General features: G+C 33.7%; 1 protein-coding gene and 1 pseudogene across 1 annotated transcript; both read left to right on the top strand.

The window, feature by feature from the left end:
- Positions 1–149: 149 nt before the first annotated feature.
- On the top strand, positions 150–8,985 carry LOC128191169 (uncharacterized). The gene is made up of 5 exons (XM_052863256.1): positions 150–2,873; positions 3,126–3,279; positions 3,949–4,073; positions 4,929–5,217; positions 5,554–8,985. The coding sequence occupies exons 1-5, from the start codon at positions 161–163 to the stop codon at positions 6,569–6,571; spliced, it is 4,299 nt and encodes a 1,432-aa protein (XP_052719216.1). The 5' UTR covers positions 150–160; the 3' UTR covers positions 6,572–8,985.
- A 489-nt stretch (positions 8,986–9,474) lies between these two features.
- LOC128192422 (serine/threonine/tyrosine-interacting-like protein 2) lies at positions 9,475–21,742 on the top strand (annotated as a pseudogene).
- The last annotated feature ends 20 nt before the right edge of the window (positions 21,743–21,762 follow it).

Raw genomic sequence — 21,762 nt, 5'->3', positions numbered from 1 at the left:
TAAAATAAAAGGGTCTATAAATGGGAAACCCCTTTAATCCAAAAATAACCAAAGCAAAGTAAGGAATGTCTAAATATAGAATGAAATTCACCAGAAATGAAAGGGAAAGTTGCAGGGCGGTCCAAACCCCATTTTTAGAATTTTATCGGAGAGTTTGACAATGGATCGAATAGAATATCCGAGTTATTGTGAAACTTGCAAGAAAGGACCCTTTGCTGGCAATACTCCTGCTCAGCAACATTTTAACAGTCAAGCTCACCTATCAAAAGAAGCCCAGAGAAATGCAGAAAGGCAAATGTCATCAGGCGAGAGTGGTCTGAGAGGTTCAGAGATCTATATATCGGAGTGTAACGCTTGTGGGAAAAAGTTCAACAATGAGTTAAGTGCAGAACAGCATTTTGCAAGTGAGAACCACAGAAAAAGAGCAGCCTTCGTTCATTCAACAGAATCAACCTCACCAAAAAACTCCTATGAATACAGTGACATCGAAATTGATTCACCCCACGATTCTAGTTACCCTTCAGAGAATTTAGTAGACCTCCAACCTAGGCAAGCTGCCATAGCTTGGACTGCGATTTCATCACCCACTGGACCTTGTTCTAGTTCCCAAAATCTAACTGAATATACATTTGATAAAATGAGTCGCAAGGGTTTCTGTAATGTTTGTCATCTTGATTTGACATCTGAAGAGCATGCTAAACAACACCTAAGTGGCCAGAAACACTTAAAAGCAAAGCAACGTTTTGGAAACAATATTCAAACACAGGAAATTCCATCTCCAAAGTCCTCTAACACTGTTTCCCAAAAGGAGTATGCTTTTGATGGAATGCGTGGATATTGCTTTGTGTGCAAAATAGAGCTGACATCTCATCAGCATGCTGGTCAACATATAAGTGGAAACCGTCATGCAAAAGCAAAAGCATCTCAAAGTTCCTGCTTTAATCAAACACCTACCACTAGTCCACAACAATCTCCAAGTGCAAATGACAAGAGTGACCAAAAGCAGGAATATGTGTTTACTGGTGGAAGGGGTTTTTGTTACATCTGCAGCTTAGAACTGACTTCCAATGCTCATGCACAACAGCACCTGTCTGGAAAAAACCATGAAAAAGCAAAACAAAAGGTGTGTGGTAGTATTCCAAGCTCTCTACCTTTGACATGTGAAATCTGTAAGAAAACATTCTCTGGGCCTGAATGTGCTTCTCAGCACTTCATCAGCGCAAAACATCTACAAAAAGAAGCTCTAGTAAAAGCAGAAAACCCCACAGCCCCTGTTGCAAATCGGGAAATTCTTGGAGCTGTAGCAACTGTTATTGATAAAACACAGTGGGTTTTATGTGAGGTTTGTAATGTAAGATTAAATTCTGTGGAACAGCTCAATATTCATAAAAACAGTCCCAAACATAAAGCAGAGGAAGAGAAATTGGCAAGAATGGGAACAAATGTGGAGGTGATGAAAACACCAGATTTCAATATGGATGCTATTAAACCAAGATTTCAGGTCCAAAACACCGGTGCTCTCCCAGCATCACTAATGAGAGATGTTGTTGGTCAAAAACCTGTCAACTTCATTAAACCATCATTAAGTTCTTTTGGACCAGACTCGTTTTTGTCAAATCAGCCAGGAATGTTTGCACAAGAACTGGGAAAAGAGGACTTGACCATGGGTACTTTCCACACACTGGACGTAGATTCAATTATATATGAAAAACCCATTGAGGTACCGGTAATTGACTTTGAAGAAGACACAAGTCCAAAAGTAAAATACATAGAAGGTCAGATTGGTCAAACAGAGCCTGCTGGATTTCATGAAGGAAGGAACTTGAAGGAAAAATGCAGGGAAAAGGAGTTGGAAAAGGATATGATAAATGACAAGATAAATACATCCTCCTCTTCTCAGAGTAGTTTTGAAATGCCAGAGCTGGAATCTATTGATTCATCAAAGAGAAACACCTGTGATAAAGAAACAAAAAGTAAAAAAGATTTGGAGAATCTAACCAAAAAGCGGCTGAATTCAAACGAACCAAGGCCTCCGGGTGCATATCCTTATGTCAGTTTGAAAAGTAACGAAACACGGTGTAGTTCATCAGGTGACAACAATGCATCCTTGACAAAGATTTACAATAAATCATTCATACCCAGTGAGAAAACAGGAATTGTGTCAGGTCCAAGCTCATTGCAGCAGAGTGTCAGTTCAGCAGTAGCTTCGGGGCATCATGTGATGAAGTCAAATTCTAACCAATCTGGAACTGAGCTTGATGGCAAAAAACTGGATGACAGAGATAAAAATTCCGCCACCCAAAACACTGCTGACAGTAAAAGCAACAGCCCTCCAAAAGCCCCAAGTAATTCTAGATCCAGTGGTTCTGCATTAGTGACCCATGTATCAAATTCCAATTCAAGAGGAGGTACAAAAGACGGTGGTGGATGTACCCTATTATACGATTCCTCAGACTCATCTGACGACTCGGATGACCAAGATGACTTTTTTCGCTGTACAAGTATAGATGTTCAGCAGAAATTGCAAGAGCTTGGAATTGATTCACTGAGCCCCAAACCCACAGAATCTCTTGTTTTTATCAAACACAACAATGATGTCAGACCAAGCACTGGAGTTCCAAAGTATTATTGTGAAATTTGTCAAAGCCAGATGAATTCTAAAAAATCTTTTAAGTCTCATATAGAAGGAAGAAAACATATGCAGAGAGTTGCAGTTATGGATGCACAGCCAAGGAGCCATCAGCCTATTGTAAAGGAGGTTCTAAACCAAGGAAACACTAACTGCAGCCTAACGGCCTGGACACCTAGGTCATATCAGTGGGAGCTGTATGGGAGAGCCATGGAGGGTGACAGAGTTATCTTTCTTCCCACAGGTGAGAACAAAGTAGAACTAAATATAATTACGGTAAATTATTCAGTGAAATAGAATCAATTTTTAGAATGCTTACATAAGAAAGGAAGAAGAAAAGAAACTCAGGACATATACAGAGTTATTTATTATATAATTCGATGATTGGCAACTTAAACTTGAGGTAATATATTCATGTATAACAAAGACTGTATCAAAGTAGCGGTATCTGTACAGTCATTGATAATAATATATCACTGATTGTTTTGTATAATAGGAACCGGCAAGACATTGATATCGTGTATGACCATCAGTTCTATGTTGGAGTTGAACCCCACGAGACAAGCCTTGTTCCTGGTTGATAAAGTCCTCCTTGTGATACAACAGTCTCGCTATCTCGTCAAGCAGATCGGCGATAGGATCTACAAAAGGTGAGGAAAATTTGGTTAAAATAAGCATATAGTTACAGTCCTATTTAAGCACTTAAGATTACCTTTTTGTCAAAATGTTTACCCATAATATTTGCAGGAAATATTTAAATATATATACATGTATTTCCTGATGAGAAATCAAAATTTCTAATGTATATATATATTGAATTGTGATTTTAGCAATCTCAACATCCTAATTTTGACAAGGTGTCCAGGTAGCGTAGTGGCCAATGCACTCGCTTTTCACCGCTGCGACCCGAGTTCGATCCCCGTGATCGACAGAGGTCGTATGTGATAGGGTATGGCGGTCGCCCGCTTGGACACGTGGGTTCTCTCCGGGTACTCCGGCTTCTTCCCACACCAATGACCCCCTCGCGCAAACATCCGTGCCAACGAGAGATATTAATATAAGTTGTAGAACTTGTTTATCAATCGTTGTAAAATAAATAAAGTTCAGTTTTTTTTTTTTAATTTTGACAAAATAGGAATGCTCAATATATTAATTTGCGTACATGTAGGTGTTATCAGAAATTTCAAGTATCGTAGTAATAGTAGTAATTAAGGGTAAATGAATAAGCGAAGGATTACTGTTAAATTTTGATCTGAGTCTGACTCAGAAAAAGCTGTACTATTTTCAGACTAAAGACAAAATTACATTTTATTTTTAAGATTTGACCCTGAAAATCCTTCTAAACTTGTGGAGAGAAAATTAAAGATAGCAGCGCTATGTGGAGGCCAGCAATCCACCCAAGGGGTCCCTATCTGGCAACATGACCTCATTGTGGTCACAGCTGGTAGGTGGAAAATACACCGTACTGTTTCATCTTTGCTTGTAAATGGTGTGTACCTTGTTACGCATCTGAAAGCTACCTTGTGCCTATAAATAGCACTATGAGATCATTAATATTTTTCAGGATTCATTCATTAAATTCCTAGTGGATGAGCCCACAGATTTTGATCTTTGCTGATAGTAAAACTTGATCATTATTTAGTATGCATTAAATTGCATCATCGAAAACTGGCAACCCATAAAAATAAATCTCAAAAAATCAAAATTGATTTCAAAGTATATATGAATAGTACCAGTATTACTGTAACTTACAAATGCATTCAATAGATACAAACCATGCTTTTGAGTGTGTAATAGTTAATGTTTAAATATCTTTTGGGGTATCTTATTTTGATTGAAGCACACACTTTCAAGGATTATTGTCCTTTTCACTATGACCTTCAAATATATGTGCCTTCCCTGTAAGAGGTAATCTCTCCATCACCAGAGTTGTACCATAAGTGCTGGATTTTTTTTTTTATAAATTTGATAATAGATACACTTTACAGGGAATATATTGCCCCCATTTTAATTTCACCCCTTTTGCCCTTCTTGTCAGTGGGAGAATTAAAGACTAGGCAATTTTAAATGTGTCAAATTATCTGTCTGTTGATACAACATCGTCTGGGCGAATTCAAGGCAAGGAAAAACTGTCAAAGTGTAGAGGGGCAACAAAAAAAAAGGGCGGGGGGCAAAATAACTCTGTATATAATAATTGTTTTATGGTAATATTTCTGCAGAGCCAATTAGATTTCAAACAGTTTAATAATCTCTTTAATTAATGTTTCTAAACATATAAACTCATTGGATCCATCCACAGCATACTGTGAGCAGCTTATAATGAAGAATGTTTTGAGATGGGAGGACCTGTGTATAGTTGTGTTTGATGAAGCCCATCACTGCACCAAAAACCACCCCTTCAACAAGCTCCTAGAAAACAACCATTTAACCAGACCCTTGGGCGAGAGACCTAAAATCCTTGGACTCACTGCCTCCCCAGCAGGCAAAAAGACATTTCCTATCACTGTCACAATGCTGAAAAATTTGATGATCAGTATGGGTGAAACTGAAATTGGTGTCACAAAAGAACAGAAAGCAGAGTTGGATAGGTAGGTTATAAAATTATTCTATGATGATAATAATGCATTTTCATATTTACTGTGATAAAGTCATTCCAAGCTGTGACAATATGAGGATAAAACAGTACAAGGGGAGATTACTGGAAATTTTTAGACTATAATGATTTTATACTTTAAACGTAGGTGAATGTTCGTTTATAGATTGAAAATGTTTAATCATATAAAAACATTGTCATAATGATTGCACATGGTTTCTATGCAATTGTAAATGTTAATGGTAGAAATAATTGTCCTAAAGTTTTGAATTTACACATTATAACAATATTTATTATGTATTCAAGAATAATTTTTATTTTAAAAAAATAGATATCAATCCAGTGCAGAACTTATTGTCCATTACAAACCAATGAACGACAATGAACAGAAGTTTCAGAATGAGCTTCAAATGTACCTGCTTAGATGCTTTCTTCGGCTGAAGGCTGAGACGAACATTCTGGACAAAATTGATCAAGGCATGGAGCCCAAAAAAGCAGAGGATTTGCATGGAGATATTCTCAACTGTTTGGAAGTTTCTCTAAATGATGCAGAATCTTATGATCAATCAGCAGCTAAAAAAATTGAAAATAGACATTTAGTATTACACACCAGGTTTATATGCATTGCTCTGAACACTTTGTTCGAAGCCGGTGTCAAAACAGCAGTGGAAGAGTTGGATGAGCTTATGGCTCTGGATGTAAATTTTAACTTTGATTTTGCCAAAGAAAATAATCTTGATCCTGATAACCTTCAATCTGTGATTAGATTAGTGAGAAAAGAGAAAATCAGCTTGCCAGGGTCCATCAACCCTGAAACTCAACATTCATCCAAAATTGTTGCGCTTATTCACACCATTTTAAACAAAAACAACATTGACTGGACACAGGAAAACCCCATGACCCTTGTTCTTGTCAAGGAGAGGATCACAGCTAGCAAGATCAGCAAAATCCTGCAGGAACAAGATGACATAAAGAAAATGGGACTTAAGGTGACTCATCTGGTGGGCCATGGTGGAGGGTCAGGTGAGGGGGGTGGAATGGGGGTGAATCAGCAGAAGAAAATACTGCGGGATATCAAACACCACAAGTACCACATTGTGGTGGCAACGTCGGTAGCAGAGGAAGGTATAGACATACCAGAATGTGAGTTGGTGATCACCATGAACTTGCCCTCCTCTGTCACAGCTCTAGTCCAGATGAGAGGCAGAGCAAGGAAAGAACATAGCAAGTTTGTCGTTCTTTGCAGTGAGAAGATGGAGGAAGACAAGTTGAAGGAGTTGTTAGATAGGGAGGGAAATATGATCAAGGCAGCCAATTTTCTATTTGACAGTCAAAAGAGACCAGAATAACTAGAGGGCAAATCGTAATCTCTGAATTTGCACAGGAACTCTGGTCTGATTTGACTATCAAATAGTTTGTCCTGATCATATTATTCATATAGTTAAGTTTAACTGGTGCAAGGTATTTGATGATCACTTTAATTTAGAGTACATCTTAATTATTTATTCATTTGATACAAAGTATCTAGGGAACCATTTCATCTGTTCATCAAAAATGTTGCGACAGTGATATACTAGTTACTGAAATACTTGCGAATGGAAAATTTGGAAATACAATTTGTGTATTGATTTGTTTCACGAGAACTATCTGCTTGTAAATTTAAATGTGTAAAATTGGCAAACAGTCTTATTATCTTGTCAACATTTTCAGATTTTTGTTTAAGCATTTCTCAATTGATTAATTCTGTATGTTAAACATTCCTTAAAATTTTATTTCTTATTGCCTGACGTCATGTGACCTAAGTAACATTATCCAAATTTTTCACCTTATGGATCAGTTACACTATTTAATATAATTAATATAATTAATATTAAAATTATAGATCTAATATTTACCCGTGAACTATTATCAAGTAAAGAAAAATTCCAAATATTGGGACTTTAAGATGTAAATATTTTTCTCAAGCAGATGAATGTACAAAATGTAGTCTAAAAGGACCAATCAATCCTCTTAATAGGACCGTATACATATGCTATGATTTAAATATTTTTTTAAACATCAACACAAGTTGATATGGATGTAAGCTTCATTGAAATATGCATTGATATCTAAGTTGCATCTTGTTGATTTACTGAATGGCCAACAATAAAGAAGACACTGCTACATTAAGTATCTGTTCAACTTGCATGTGGTCTACACAAAGTGTATGGTTAGGTTAAAATGGATTTAACCTCGATAGAGTTCGAAATTCATTAAATATTTTATAAAAAGAATTGAAAAGTGATAACAGTTTCATTGTTAAAATGTACAGATTTTAATAAAGTTGGACGAGCTGAGGTTCATACGGGAGTAAATCGAGATAGTATGTAAATATGATTAATATGTAATTTTAGTTTAACAATGTTCGAGCCCAAGTAATTTTTTTATTTTATTTTGACACAGCGGTGACACGCTTAATATGATTTTTTAAAAATCTTTATTATATAGTATTAATTTACTGGGAGCAACGCGATTTTGAGCTTCAGGTTATTTTAAACTTAGTTTTACCCTTGAAATATTCCAAAGAATTGATTATTCACATTAATAACACCACATGTCTGTTCTTTTGTTAGACATAACTGTCTTGTCTAGCCGAAGAAACGACTGGCATTATCTACATTTCAAATAGGCCCTCATTATTATAATTGTTTAAATATTCTTCAGACCATAACGAATACTTGTAATTTTGTAATGTTTTTGAGTCACGTAATAATATTTTCCTGTGCTAAACATAACATTGTTATCGTCTTAGGACGAATATGAAATATCTGACCCTTATTTAAAAAAAAATCTTAATTAATACTGTATTCATATATGCTATTTTTGGCTTCAACTAGAATACAACAGGTACACAACATTGTACTTGCTGCCATTTTGGTTAATTCGACTTGAATTTCCACATAATTTCAATTATGAGTCATACAGAGTACACACGTTACTTCTATATGAATTTGTCTATATATGTCTCAATTTGAATGGATATATATCGACATTGTGCTTCAAAAGTTTAGCAAAGAAGTCAAATTCATGACTGAATTTCTACGAAGTAGAACTATTACTTATTGTTTGCATGTATGGATCAGCTAAGGATTTTTTGTTATAGTTTCTGTTGTACCTCGATTTTCGTTACAGTGGTGTAGTTCTGTGTAAAACTGATATCCCTTTTAGCTGCTTTGAATATGCAAACGCAAACTTGGTTGTCGCCCACTATAATTACCGGTAATTCAATCGTTGTTGTGTCTGCATATGTGCGGAGCTGCGGCTATCTAGGTAAAACATCACAAATTGCAAATTATACATTATAACTGAGTTGACGCCTGATTAAATGTTAATTGATGCAAAAAAATATTTGAAATCTTCATTTTAACTTATTTAATTGCAATTTGTTGATACAGTGTGATTAGCCTTAAATTTCCATGAAAAGACTAGATAGTAGTTAAATCTGTTTTCTAATGAAGTGCACGAATACTAGTTTGGAAACCATTTGAGCCTGTTTATTTGTAAAAGATGTGCTCATTTACACTTGTTATAAATTTCAAATCATTTTTGTAAATTTAGCGTAGAAAAGAATGGAAATCAGAACAAGTGTAATTTTTCTCAAAACGAAAAAAGATGTGTTAAAATCTGTCAGTTCAAATTGTTTGCGTTATAATTACATTATGTCGATTTTTTCATGTGTAGTTGTAATTTGTTCGATTGTAATTAAAGCTACGAAAATGGCTAATTATGTTGTCTTGTTATTGGAACTTTATTTTTATTGGCCTAGTTTGGATTGGTACTTCTTGCAAGTTACATTTTCTTTTGATATACGTTTTACCCTGAATTCAAAAGTTGTTAAAAACCTTTATTGCATCTCGAAGAAGGGTATGTTAAATTCTCAGCTATGCTCTTTTACTTTGTTTTCAACTGTATGTGATTCTTTTTAGATTAGTCAAAGATGATGAAAAATGGCATATTTTCTCATAGTTTTCGAACAAGAGAACGTTGCCCAAAACGAAAGTAACATATTATTTGCTATTGCATGAATAGGGTATTATGTGAATATTACGGTGGACGCTAGCTGCCGGCGGATTCCTATTAGGAAAACCATTGAAAATTGGTGTCAGCTAGAATTTAAGGGAAAAAATACTTTTTATGACGTCATTATTACTTTTGTGGATGTCTAATAAGGTAATTAATAAAGTTTCTTAATTACTTGGTATTCTTGACAGTATTGTGTTAATATCTGATTTTTCTATATATTTATTTTGAATTATAGCACATAATAGGTCTATTATAGCTCTAATATGACTAAAACTGTACCTTCTTCTTTGATAACTTGTGTAATTAAAAAAATCGTGTTGTCGGTATACGAGTTCACCGTCAGCAGATCATGTGTTTCAACAAACTTACATTACATAAAAATCGGGCGCTGACATACTTAAACGTGTTCTTGGGACACACTACACTGGGGATAGTTCTTTAAATTGTGCCCTTCCTTGTGGAATGCCTATTATGTGTAACTTTATACCATACCGTTGGCTCGTCCCCGTCCGACTTAGTCTGTTGTGTTTTTATCCATTGCAAACCGTGTACTATATAGACATTTTGAAATGCAAACTGATAATTTTGGGATTATTAGAATTTTAATAATCGAACAGAAATTGAAATAAAGGTATTTGAGTTATCTAATGGCGATGATACATTTTTGTAGTTTAACTATTGTTGTATAGAATGCGCATGTTGTCAATCGATGGCCTATAAAGTGTTCGGCTATTCTATGAAGGGAAGCTTCGATCTGGTTCAACAGATTCAACAACAAGTTTTCTTTAGTTTAAATTGTGGGAGAGTTCCGTATCGAGTTCGTCTATTGCGCAACCTTGCGCTTTTACCTTGCGCTTTACCAGACCGACATTCTTGGTTCAGGTTCATTCGAATAAATTCAGACCATAGAGGAACAGAGAAATGGAAGGATATTTCAATTTACTCGTGGTTTCTTTTTTGCTGCTCCATGTACACGTTTCTTGTCAAACATGCGACAAAAACAGTTCAAACCAGACCTGTATTTTAGCAGCAGGTTTCGATGACTACCAACTTGCAACGTGCTCCTCAAACTCGGATCTTCTTCTAAATGGATTCCGCTGTGAAGACAGCTGCACTGATACTTGCTGGCATTTGTGTATGGTGGAAAATTTTGGTCAGATAAATGGAAGTGTCTCAAGTAATTGTTCCTGTAAGCCGTATTTTCCTTCGTTACCGTCTTGGTGTTATACTGCCACTGGTCATTGTGCTTTTAACAACTGTACATTTCAGAAGTACATGTCCATGAGTTGTGCTCCAACTGATCTAAGCGTCTATTTTTTTAACGTTAATCTGTGCCAGATTCTGAATGATTTTTTCAGGTACCTTGATTGTGAAACAAAAATTTGGTTAGATGGTTTCAGGAAGTGTGTGCAGCAATATTTGATTGACACGATCATCGTAGCTACTGTATCATGTTCTGATTTGGCTTTGAAAGGAGAGGAAGCCTTTCATACATGTATTCAACAAAGCTACAGTGGCAGAACATTTTGTGATTTGCCCAATGAAAGTGACAAAAACGACACACGAAAGTCCATGTGGTCACTTGAGACAGAAGCAAGAAACAATCTCCGAGGATTCAACATCACCGCTGGTGTTCAGTACTTGAATTGCTCTTCCACATGATGATAACAGCATTTATTGGACACTAGAACTTGCCCTTTGAACAGGGACTTAAACGCATGAATAAACTTGTTACATGTACGTTAATTTCTTACCAATCTGCTTTGCAGAGATCCGTATAACCTTTTTTAAGAGGCAATGCTTTACTAATGCTATCTTGATGAATATCTATAAACAGTAAATTATAAATCGGTATTGATTTAAACAGACAGATGAGATGTTTTATTATTCAAAGGAGAAGGGATGAAAAAAGTGAAAAAAATGTGTTTTTAACAGAAACTTTTAGTGCTATCAACTTTATAGGAAAATTTTAGTTTACAACATTCGACTAATTGCTATCATTTCTTACTAGATCAGCTTCTTAATAAGCATAATAAAAATATATACAATGTTAACGTATGTTGGGTTCAATGTACTATTAAAAAATTGTTCGATATAATTGTTCCTAATTCTCGCTGTAAAAGGTTTAAAGAAACTGTTAAATGTTTATATGCATTATATAGAATACTTTTCCCCTGGATGTCTTATGTATTATATCAACTCATTTGTACTAATCAGTTTTTATGATATATATATATTTGATTGGTGATTGTTAGTACAATTATAATATGTGATTCTTTTATTTATGCAATCATCTATATGTTAAAAAAAAAGAATAATATGTAAAAAAAAAAATTAAATTAATGCAACAGAATCATCTATGTTGGGCAATTCCTTTTTTATTTGTTAAATTGAAGTGTTGGTGGTTTAAGGTTTTGCTTTGTGCGTCGGAATTTTGATGAACTGTATAAGATTACAGAATGTAAAGAACAAACGTGCTCTTAACAAAGTTGTGCTATTCACCGCAGTCGTATATAATCCTTGTTGTATATATCCTGGATTATTGGTGAATCTGGGATCACAGTGAAGACGACACTTGTATCACTTTTTCTAGTGGTCTTTTTCAAAAATGAAAGTTTTACACATATTACACATTAAACGATTTTATAAAATATCTTTAAAATATTTTTGTTATTAAAAATACAAACTTCAATTTTTCAACCTGTTTTTTTTTCTAGTGACAATTGTGCTATCGCTATTTGTTTTAGTCTGGTTGTCCTCTGTGGGTCAACGATTATCAACAAATGTATGATTGTTGCCGTTGGGTGGAACATACTAACTAATTTTGAAATATTAAAAAAGATAAAGACTAGTTATAACAATAGTGACTTTAAATTGTGAAGCTTATAACAATTGGAAAAATTAAAGCGCACTTAGGAATTTAAAAAAAAAATAGTAAGAAAGGGACTTTTAATTTACAAAAAAAAAAATAAAAAATACAAAGACTAGGTATCAATGAGAGTATTCTTTTTCTAATATCCGGATATATAGATCAAATATCTAAAAACCCGATCTGGTAGGTCAGTTGCATAATGTCTAAAGTGAGTTTAAGTTTAACAACTTTTGAAAGATGAGACAAATTTAGGATTATTCATAATGTCCTACTCAAAAGAAAACGTCACCGCCACTTGTCCTTACAAAAACATTTAAAGAAACTAGACTTGATGCTCGTGTGAAAATTAAAATTCGATGAAAAGGTATGACAACGATACCAGACTATCAGTATCTACACATTTACATGTATAATATAGCAATTTTGTTCTGATTGCAGATTTTGGAAAACGCCCGGTATCAATATATCCCTTAATATTTTTTACTTCCTGGTGCATTAAACCAAATATCTAGGGGACGAATCTATTCACTTGGAATATAAAATGACCATAGAAATTTGGGTGAAAATGACACTTCTGAATATTTTAAAGGCTGAACATTTCCCTGGCACTCAGAATATAAGACTCTAGAGACCGGTATAGCTGCTTGATGAGGTTTTTTTGGGGTCTAAAATTACATTTAGATAAAATCAAAATGGAATTAATAAAAAATGCTTTGCATTATTTATAGTCCAAGTATATATTATAGCAAAGAAGCAAAATGATTAAGAACTATATCTAAAATCGTGATGACATAGGTGTTTTCGAAATAATGCCATTGTGTGGCCAAAGGTATATCATTCGAAAAAAAATTGTGTAAAAATCCGATTGTTAGATTTACAAAGGTACAATTTAATTAAGGAATAGGGAAGATTTCCATGGATGCTATACCTGAAAATTTTTAGTTTAAGCCTACTCTAGAATGAAACTTATTTGAAATAAGGTGTACACTCGAAGCGCGGCGCTTTCGTAACAATTGAAATCAGATACTGACGTTTTAATGTGTTCCCCTCACGGATTCCATAGATTAACGTGCAAAAAAGGCACGAGAACAGAACCACTAATTAGTCTCATTTCATTGCGAGCCACACTTTCAAATAAGATTGTTATCAAATGGTCGAGCGCATCCCCATGTTATTTTTCCATCTAGGTTAAGTCAGATTCATGTACCATTTTAAAGTCAATAACAAGTTAAGTCAATCGTAAGCAGAGACACAGATGTTTCAACGGAGGTATGTTGTATGTTAAATAAAACCTCAAATTCAATGATATGACTTATGACTTGATAACTAACTCTTAAAAGATGTTTTGCAATGTATTTGACTTCGTATCCCTATCGAAGACACTTTCTATCGAGCATTTTTAGAGTTCAAAATATGAGAATATTGAACCTTAGCGTTCAGTCACCATAATTCAAACTGTTTTGTTTCTAAGACTCTAAAAGGTTGAGTCTATATGTGGGAATTAAACAATTAAAGCAAGGATAATGAACGTACATGTATTTGGAAGAACATGTCAACTGACAGTAGAATAAAATTAATGCGACACGTTTTCAGCAGTATTTTATACCATACTGTAAAGTGTGTTTTTCACTGTCTTCAATTTATTTAGCAGAAGTGAATATTTAAAACATTGAAGTTATTTGTATGACCTGAAAAATAAAAATAGATTTTTTAAATACAACACTGCAGATGATATGGCAAAGTCAAAACAATCAAGGTCGGTGACATGTACACCTGAGGAACTTGACGACATAATAACAGCACCGTCAGGGGGATTACAGATGCTGCCCAGCAATGCTTATGACGAAGTGTATCCAGGGATCTATGTAGGAGAAGAGTATGTGGTTTCAATTTTCAAATTCTATGAAATTTATTGGGTCCATAGAAAAAAGTATAGCATAAATGATGAAAAGTTGCATGAAAACTTGGGTGTTTTATGATGTTTTATGACCTTTAAAAGATCCATCGGAAAGAGTAGAGTTGGACTGCGTGATCTTGGTATCACACACGTAGTGAACACAGCCATGGGGAAAGGGCAGTTTTATGTCAACACAAACCACGTTATGTTCCAAAAAGTGGGCATCAAATTCTACGGGTTTGAAGCCATGGACATGCTTAACTTTCAGCTTACGCCTTTCTTTGAGAAATCAGCCGATTTTATTGAACATGCATTAAAGGAAGAAGGTTAGTGTCCAAGTTACGTTACAACAACAACAACAGTATGTGATCTTAATTATACTTTTTCTTTTTCAATTGTAAATTGTGATAGAATAATAAGTCCAATGCGCACATTGAAGTCATCAAAATATATATTTAGCAAGAACATTGATGTTCCTTTAAGAAAAAAGTGTAAATCGTAGCATTTATCAAAGTGATTTTGTTTATTAACATACGGTAGCCTTTAATTTCACAACTACGATATTTTTTTTCATCAACATTATTACCAGTCGTAACATTGCATATAAAACACATTAAATGTCTCGCTTACATTATTTATCTTTTTTTTTAATTCTAAGGAAAGGTGATGGTCCACTGTAAAGTTGGAGCAAGTCGGTCTGCGACGATTGTTATAGCTTTTCTAATGATAAAGCGACACATGACAGTCCAGGAAGCAGTGCGCATGGTCAGATCTAAACGAGAAATAGCACCCAACGAAGGTTTTCTACAACAGTTATGTAACTTAAATGATAAACTGCATAATTCAGGACATTTTGAAGGAAAAAAGGTCGACGTCATTTGAGAAATCAAAGACTTAGTGATAAAAGTTGTAAATGCAAAGGACACATACATTTGTATTGTATTTCATTCGTCTTGTGAATCACAATTGTAGTAGAGATGCTCATTATTTATGCACGAAATACAATGAGTCCCAATTTGTCGAACCGGCTATATGTAATATATGTAATGGTCATGTGATGCACAGTCACCAATTTTCAACAAACAAAAGGTGAATTTCGGTATCTTCAGGAGGAGGATGTTCAACAAAGAAGATGGGGGAACAAGATAGCGCAAATGCCCATTTTGTTTTGTCGTAAAAACGATTTCAAATAAATTTTAATTTCAACCTAATATACTTGATGATGTTAATTTACAAGTTTACAAAAGCACGATTTCTAACTATATTCAGATTTGAATATTTTAAAAAACGATAAGAAAAAAAAAATTCTAAAGTTTTAGTGGTATCGAATCCACAACCTAAACCCTAGATCTATAATTTTACCTAATGTCTGGTGCTCTAGCCACTGAGCCATTTCAGTCACAACAAACTTCACTGTTAGATGCTAAATGGAACTTCAACCACGAATTTACGGACTTGTAGTATTTCTCCGAAACGTTTAATTGTTGGGATACAAAATGACATTTTTAAAGTATAGTGGGTGATCTCTCCATGTTTTTGATGATTGAAATCAGTTTGATTTCCTTTAAACCTCACATAGACTATGACAAAAATATGGAGCCCAGACCCACTCTATAAAAGAAAAGGCATTGAAGTTCTAAAAATGACACTATTTGGAGGTTTTGACACGCGTAAGCCAGTTTAAATAAACCTACTCTAAATATATACATATTTAAAGGTTATAAATCGACTTTATGATAAATATGCATTGTTTTTTTTAATTGAGAAAGAAATTATGAAATTTGTTCATATTTTAATTTTAAAGTATCTTGTCTTTCCTCATATGGGCGGTTTACACGCCTTATTCACCCATCTTCTTTCCTATCAGATCTATCTGAAATTTTGAATGTGATTTTTTATCCAATTCCAAGTATTTCAGGTTTAGAATTTGAACATTAACATTTGTCTTCATGCAGAGCCATTTCATCCAAAGTCAGTTAAAGTGCCCCAAAAATTTTCAAAAAACGGCTCAGAACAGATATCGCAAGAAATGTATAAATTTGGATAGAGCAATATCTGAATGACCAGAAAACACATATATGAGCTCTGGAAAATCAGATATTATATTTTTCAGACATATTTAACAAATCAAGTGTAATTTTAGAAGTGAATTACGTAACTTCATGGAATACTATACAAAATGTAAAATAAATTTTTATTGTAGCATTCAAAATAGTGTTTTAAGTAATAATACTTGATGCAGAAAGAGTAACTATCCAATTAAAAACCATAGTTCAATGGAAAATTGACTATCAATTCTAAAATAGTCCATTTACCACATAGTATCTGTAAGGTAAAAAGTAAAAAAATGTTGTCTTATAAGAAACTTATTTTATTTATTCTTTTTTAAAAGTTACATACTAAATTCAACAGAGAATTATGCATCTGCTTTCATTTGTATACCTTTTACGAAGAGATTTTTAAGTTTTTGTTATGTTGAAACTCAGAGGAAATATTTTTTTTAGACATTTTTTTTTTGGTCTTCTTTGTAACGTAATTCACATTAATTCTTTAAAGTGCAAATCAATACGTTTTTTTATGATTAAACAGCAGTATTTTTACAAATGAAACTATGGGAAATAAAAAAAAATATATTGCAATACCTATGCAAATGATAAAATATATCTCCAAAGTGTTATGATTGTTTCAAATCAGATTATGGCACATTTCACATATCTTGTTAAATATCAGGGAAATTCAAAAGCTGCATGTTCTTAAAGAACATAATAACTACTTACTTACAGATAATAAAGCAATATTTTCTTGTGTCCATATAAATTTGATGGGAATGGGCAATGAATTATATTTCAAAGTAAGTCTGTAGAATAAAACAAGCAACGTAACGTAATTCACAAACGAAGTTGTAAGAGTCAATATGGAAATAAAAATAAAAAGTAAATAAAGTTAACTTATTGAAGGGATTTTAATAGTTAATCACACAAACTTTGAACTTTTCTTCATATATTTCAGAAAATTTAAGCATATTTCTAGTCTCTTCCTGCTATACTGGGTCGTTCAAAGAGCAAAGAATATCACTATTTCTCTGTACTAGGAATCCAAGTTTTGTCTGTCTGTTCGGGCATTTAAAGGACTTTTCCCCACCTATCATAACTGTGATATGATATCCCTGGTCTTATTCGATAATTATTTCAACATACAGTGTACTATAAACCATCGTACATGGTGGCAACATGCACGCATCTACTTGATACTTGCGTTCACCTAATCACCAACAATATAATTATATGTTCCAGTGCTTGCTTTCTGTAAAACTGTTGGTAGGGGTGTTACCCTCACTGCCTTGCCAAGGAACAGAGCTCATACAACAAGTTACCCACTCTTTGCAAGCCACATGGTACCAAATTGACGTTTTTGAAACTTGCGTCCCAGAAACATGATCTGTACGGCTATTACATCTCACAACCCCCCCCCCCCCTCCCCCACCCCGTGAAATAACAGCATAATAACCTCTTTTTTGCGATAGTTTTCTCTAACCTTTGGTCTTTTTTGTTCCCAGGATTTCTTTTAAAGCTTTGCATATTTCATTCTAGTCATTATATTAAATTAAAACAGTAGTTATGTTTGTTCGTGAATTACGTTACACTGTTGTAAATTACGTTACACTCTAATATAGACTTATACCTCATTTAAACACCAAACGAATCAATGTTTCATATTTATGATATCAAAGTTTAACCTTTATTCTTCATTCTCAATATAAAATTCCAATAACATCATTAAAAACCAAAAAGTTTTCTTCAGTCACAAATAAGCATAATCACACTTCTGACGATTGCGTACACAACTGTAGTAGTCAAAATGGTTACCGCATGTAAACTTTCTTTCTACAAGTGCGTGTATGTTAAGCGGTGTCAATGAATAAAGATTCATGGTGATGTTGCCCCCCTTTAGGATTATTTTACAATATAAAGTAAATCGGTCATAACGTAATTCACTGTAACGTAGTTCACAGTCTTGACTTTTAATCAGAATACGAAATAAAACTGTGGCAGTTAGAAGCATTGTGTATGTAGTAACAATGATAGGCATCGGTGTGTACATCAGTCTGGATAGTTGAAGTTTGTAGCATTCAGGAACTGTTTGCAAGATTGCGTAACGTAATTCACAATTTAATGTAAATATGGAAATTTTTCGAAATTTGTTATTCTTTTTTCAAAAATGGTATCTTTTGTTAGTGAGTCATAATTTTTTTCATATCTTTGTAACTTTTTGATCAGTTTTATCCATTTAACCTCACGGTAAACGCCTATTACAATTTCATTATTGATGCAAGAAAATCGTAACGTAATTCACAGCATTAAATGGGACACTCAAATTTTGGATTGTATTTTTTTCTTCGGCCAACAGAGAGAAATTTATAGACAAAAAATGTAAAGTCTATCCCCTGATCATTATAATATTCATCACTTTGCTTCCTATATTGGTGCTTTTAAATTATTTTTTTGTACCTAAATACGACCACTCTCGTTTGTGACATTTGGTTTTGATCAAATTTGGCTTATAAATTCTTTATTTTAGTACAGTAAATGGGATTAATACATCGTAATATCTTAATTCATAAGTCAGTCATACCTAGATATTAAATTTAATCCCCTTAACAATTAAAGATGGAGAATTTTGTTTTCAAAAATCGCTTGTGACAACGAAAACTGGTTTTGGGGCACTTTAACTGACTTTGGATGATTTATCTCAAATAGATATATGTAAAGAAAGGCCTCGACCAACTTTGTTTTATTTTTCACAGTTTTATTTTTCAAATACTTTACCCGAATGTGCATATACATATAAAATTTTGTGTTTGTGTGTCTTCTATTCGGGCATTGAGAAATGGTTTATTTCTATTTTCCGTATTATACGAATGTCTTAGAAAAAGAAAAATTGAACTGAACTTCTTAATCTTTTTATATTTCGGAGAGAGAGAGAGAGAGAGAGAGAGAGAGAGGATATACAATGTCAGCGGTTTCTAATCGATTATATCAAAATGCTACTTCATGTAATCAATTATTCATTGGTTACATTTTTGAGTAATCATGTCTGTTCCTGGTGCTATTCTAATGTTCTTCAAACTCTTTTGTGTGCCTTTTCGAGTCTGTTTTATGGAATGTTTTTACAAAGCATCATTTTTCATCTTCTACATTTTTAAGTATAACGCACATATATTTAGTCTGGATATATATCATTACTTGAGAAATGCAAACTTTATCAAACGAACTATTTGTGTAAAGTTTTTGACAAACGAGAACGTAAGTAAATCCGATATTTCATGATTTTTTCCACGAACGTTTGATATTTGGATACTTTTATCTCATTATTAGAAAAATAATCTACGGGTTTTTGTTTGTATAGTAGCAGAAACATATTAGGGTTTACAATGAATATCTCACACAATCGCGGAATAAATAGTAAAATTAAATTAAACCTGATTTCTATCCCAATGCTTAATAATATTGACGTTGGAAACACAATACATGGACTAGCCATTTATTCTTAAAGATAGTCTAAAAAATTCATTAAATGTTTTCATTGTTTTGTGTAAGTTCATACGATTATACATATACATGTAATTCAGATATTGTACTACATGTAAATGTATATATAAAATGGGTTTAAGTTTAACAACTTTTGAAAGATGAGACAAATTTAGGATTATTCCTAATGTCCTACTCAAAAGTAAACATCACCGCCACTTGTCCTTACAAAAACATTTAAGAAACTAGACTTGATGCCCGTGTGAAAATTAAAATTCGATGAAAAGGTATGACAACGATACCAGACTATCAGTATCTACACATTTACATGTATAATGTAGCAATTTTGTTCTGATTGCAGATTTTGGAAAAGGCCCGGTATCAGTTTATCACTTAATATTTTTTACTTCCTGGTACATTAAACCAAATATCTAGGGGACGAATCTATACACTTGGAATATAAAATGACCATAGAAATTTGGGTGAAAATGACACTTCTGAATATTTTAAAGGCTGAAAATTTCCCTGGCACTCAGAATATAAGACTCTAGAGACCGCTATAGCTGCTTGATGAGGTATTTTTTTGGAGGTCTAAAATTACATTTAGATAAAATCAAAATGGAAGTAATAAAATATGCTTTGCATTATCTATAGTCCAAGTATATATAATAGCAAAGAAGCAGACTGATTAAGAACTATATCTAAAATCGTGGTGACATAAGTATTTTCGAAATAATGCCGTTGTGTGGCCAAAGGTATATCATTCGAAAAAAATGTGTAAAAATCCGATTGTTAGATTTACAAAGGTACAATTTAAGGAATAGGGAAGATTTCCATGGATGCTATACCTTTAAAACTTTTAGTTTAATCCTTCTCTAGAATGAAACTTATTTGAACTAAGGTGTACACTCGAAGCGCGGCGCTTTCGTAACAATTGAAATCAGATACTGACGTTTTAATGTGTTCCCCTCACAGATTCCATAGATTAACGTGCAAAAAAGGCACGAGAACAGAAACACTAATTAGTCTCATTTCATAGCGAGCCACACTTTCAAATACGATTGTTATCAAATGGTCGAGCGCATCCCCATGTTATTTTTCCATCTAGGTTAAGTCAGACTCATGTACCATTTTAAAGTCAATAACAAGTTAAGTCAATCGTAAGCAGAGACACAGATGTTTCAACGGAGGTATGTTGTATGTTAAATAAAACTTCAAATTCAATGATATGACTGTTAACTTGATAACTAACTCTAAAAAGATGTTTTTCAATGTCTTGGACTTCGTATCCCTATCGAAGACACTTTCTATCGAGCATTTTTAGAGTTCAAAATATGAGAATATTGAACCTTAGCGTTCAGTCACCATAATTCAAACTGTTATGTTTCTAAGACTCTAAAATTTTGTTGAAACTGGTTGAGTCTATATGTGGAAATTAAACAATTAAAGCAAGGATTATGAAAGTACATGTATTTGGAAGAACTTGTCAACTGACAGTAGAATAAAATTAATGCGTCACGTTTTCAGCAGTATTTTATACCATACTGTAAAGTGTGTTTTTTTCACTGTCTTCAATTTATTTAGCAGAAGTGAATATTTAAAACATTGCAGTTATTTGTATGACCTGAAAAATAAAAATAGATTTTTAAATGCATCACTGCAGATGATATGGCAAAGTCAAAACAATTAAAGTCGGTGACATGTACACCTGAGGAACTTGACGACATAATAACAGCACCGTCAGGGGGCTTACAGATGCTGCCCAGCAATGCTTATGATGAGGTGTATCCAGGGATCTATGTGGGAGAAGAGTATGGTTCCTCAATTTTCAGGCTTTATGAAATTCATTGGATTCTTAAAACAAGTATAGCATAAATGATGAAAAGGTGCGTGAACACTTTGCTGTTTTTTATGATGCATTGTGACCTTTTACAGATCCATCGGAAAGAGTAGAGTTGGACTGCGTGATCTTGGTATCACACACGTAGTAAACACAGCCATGGGGAAAGAGCAGTTTTATGTCAACATCAATCACATTATGTTCCAAAAGCTGGGCATTAAATTCTACGGGTTTGAAGCCATGGACATGCTTAACTTTCAGCTTACGCCTTTCTTTCAGAAATCGGCTGATTTTATTTAACATGCATTAAAGGAAGTTTAGTGTCCAAGTTACTTTAAAAC

The sequence above is a fragment of the Crassostrea angulata genome, chromosome 1 (genome assembly GCF_025612915.1).
Source record: "Crassostrea angulata isolate pt1a10 chromosome 1, ASM2561291v2, whole genome shotgun sequence".
Taxonomy (NCBI): Eukaryota; Metazoa; Mollusca; class Bivalvia; order Ostreida; family Ostreidae; genus Magallana; species Magallana angulata.
The sequence above is the reverse complement of the archived record's forward strand: the minus strand, read 5'-3'. Positions and strand labels throughout refer to the sequence as shown.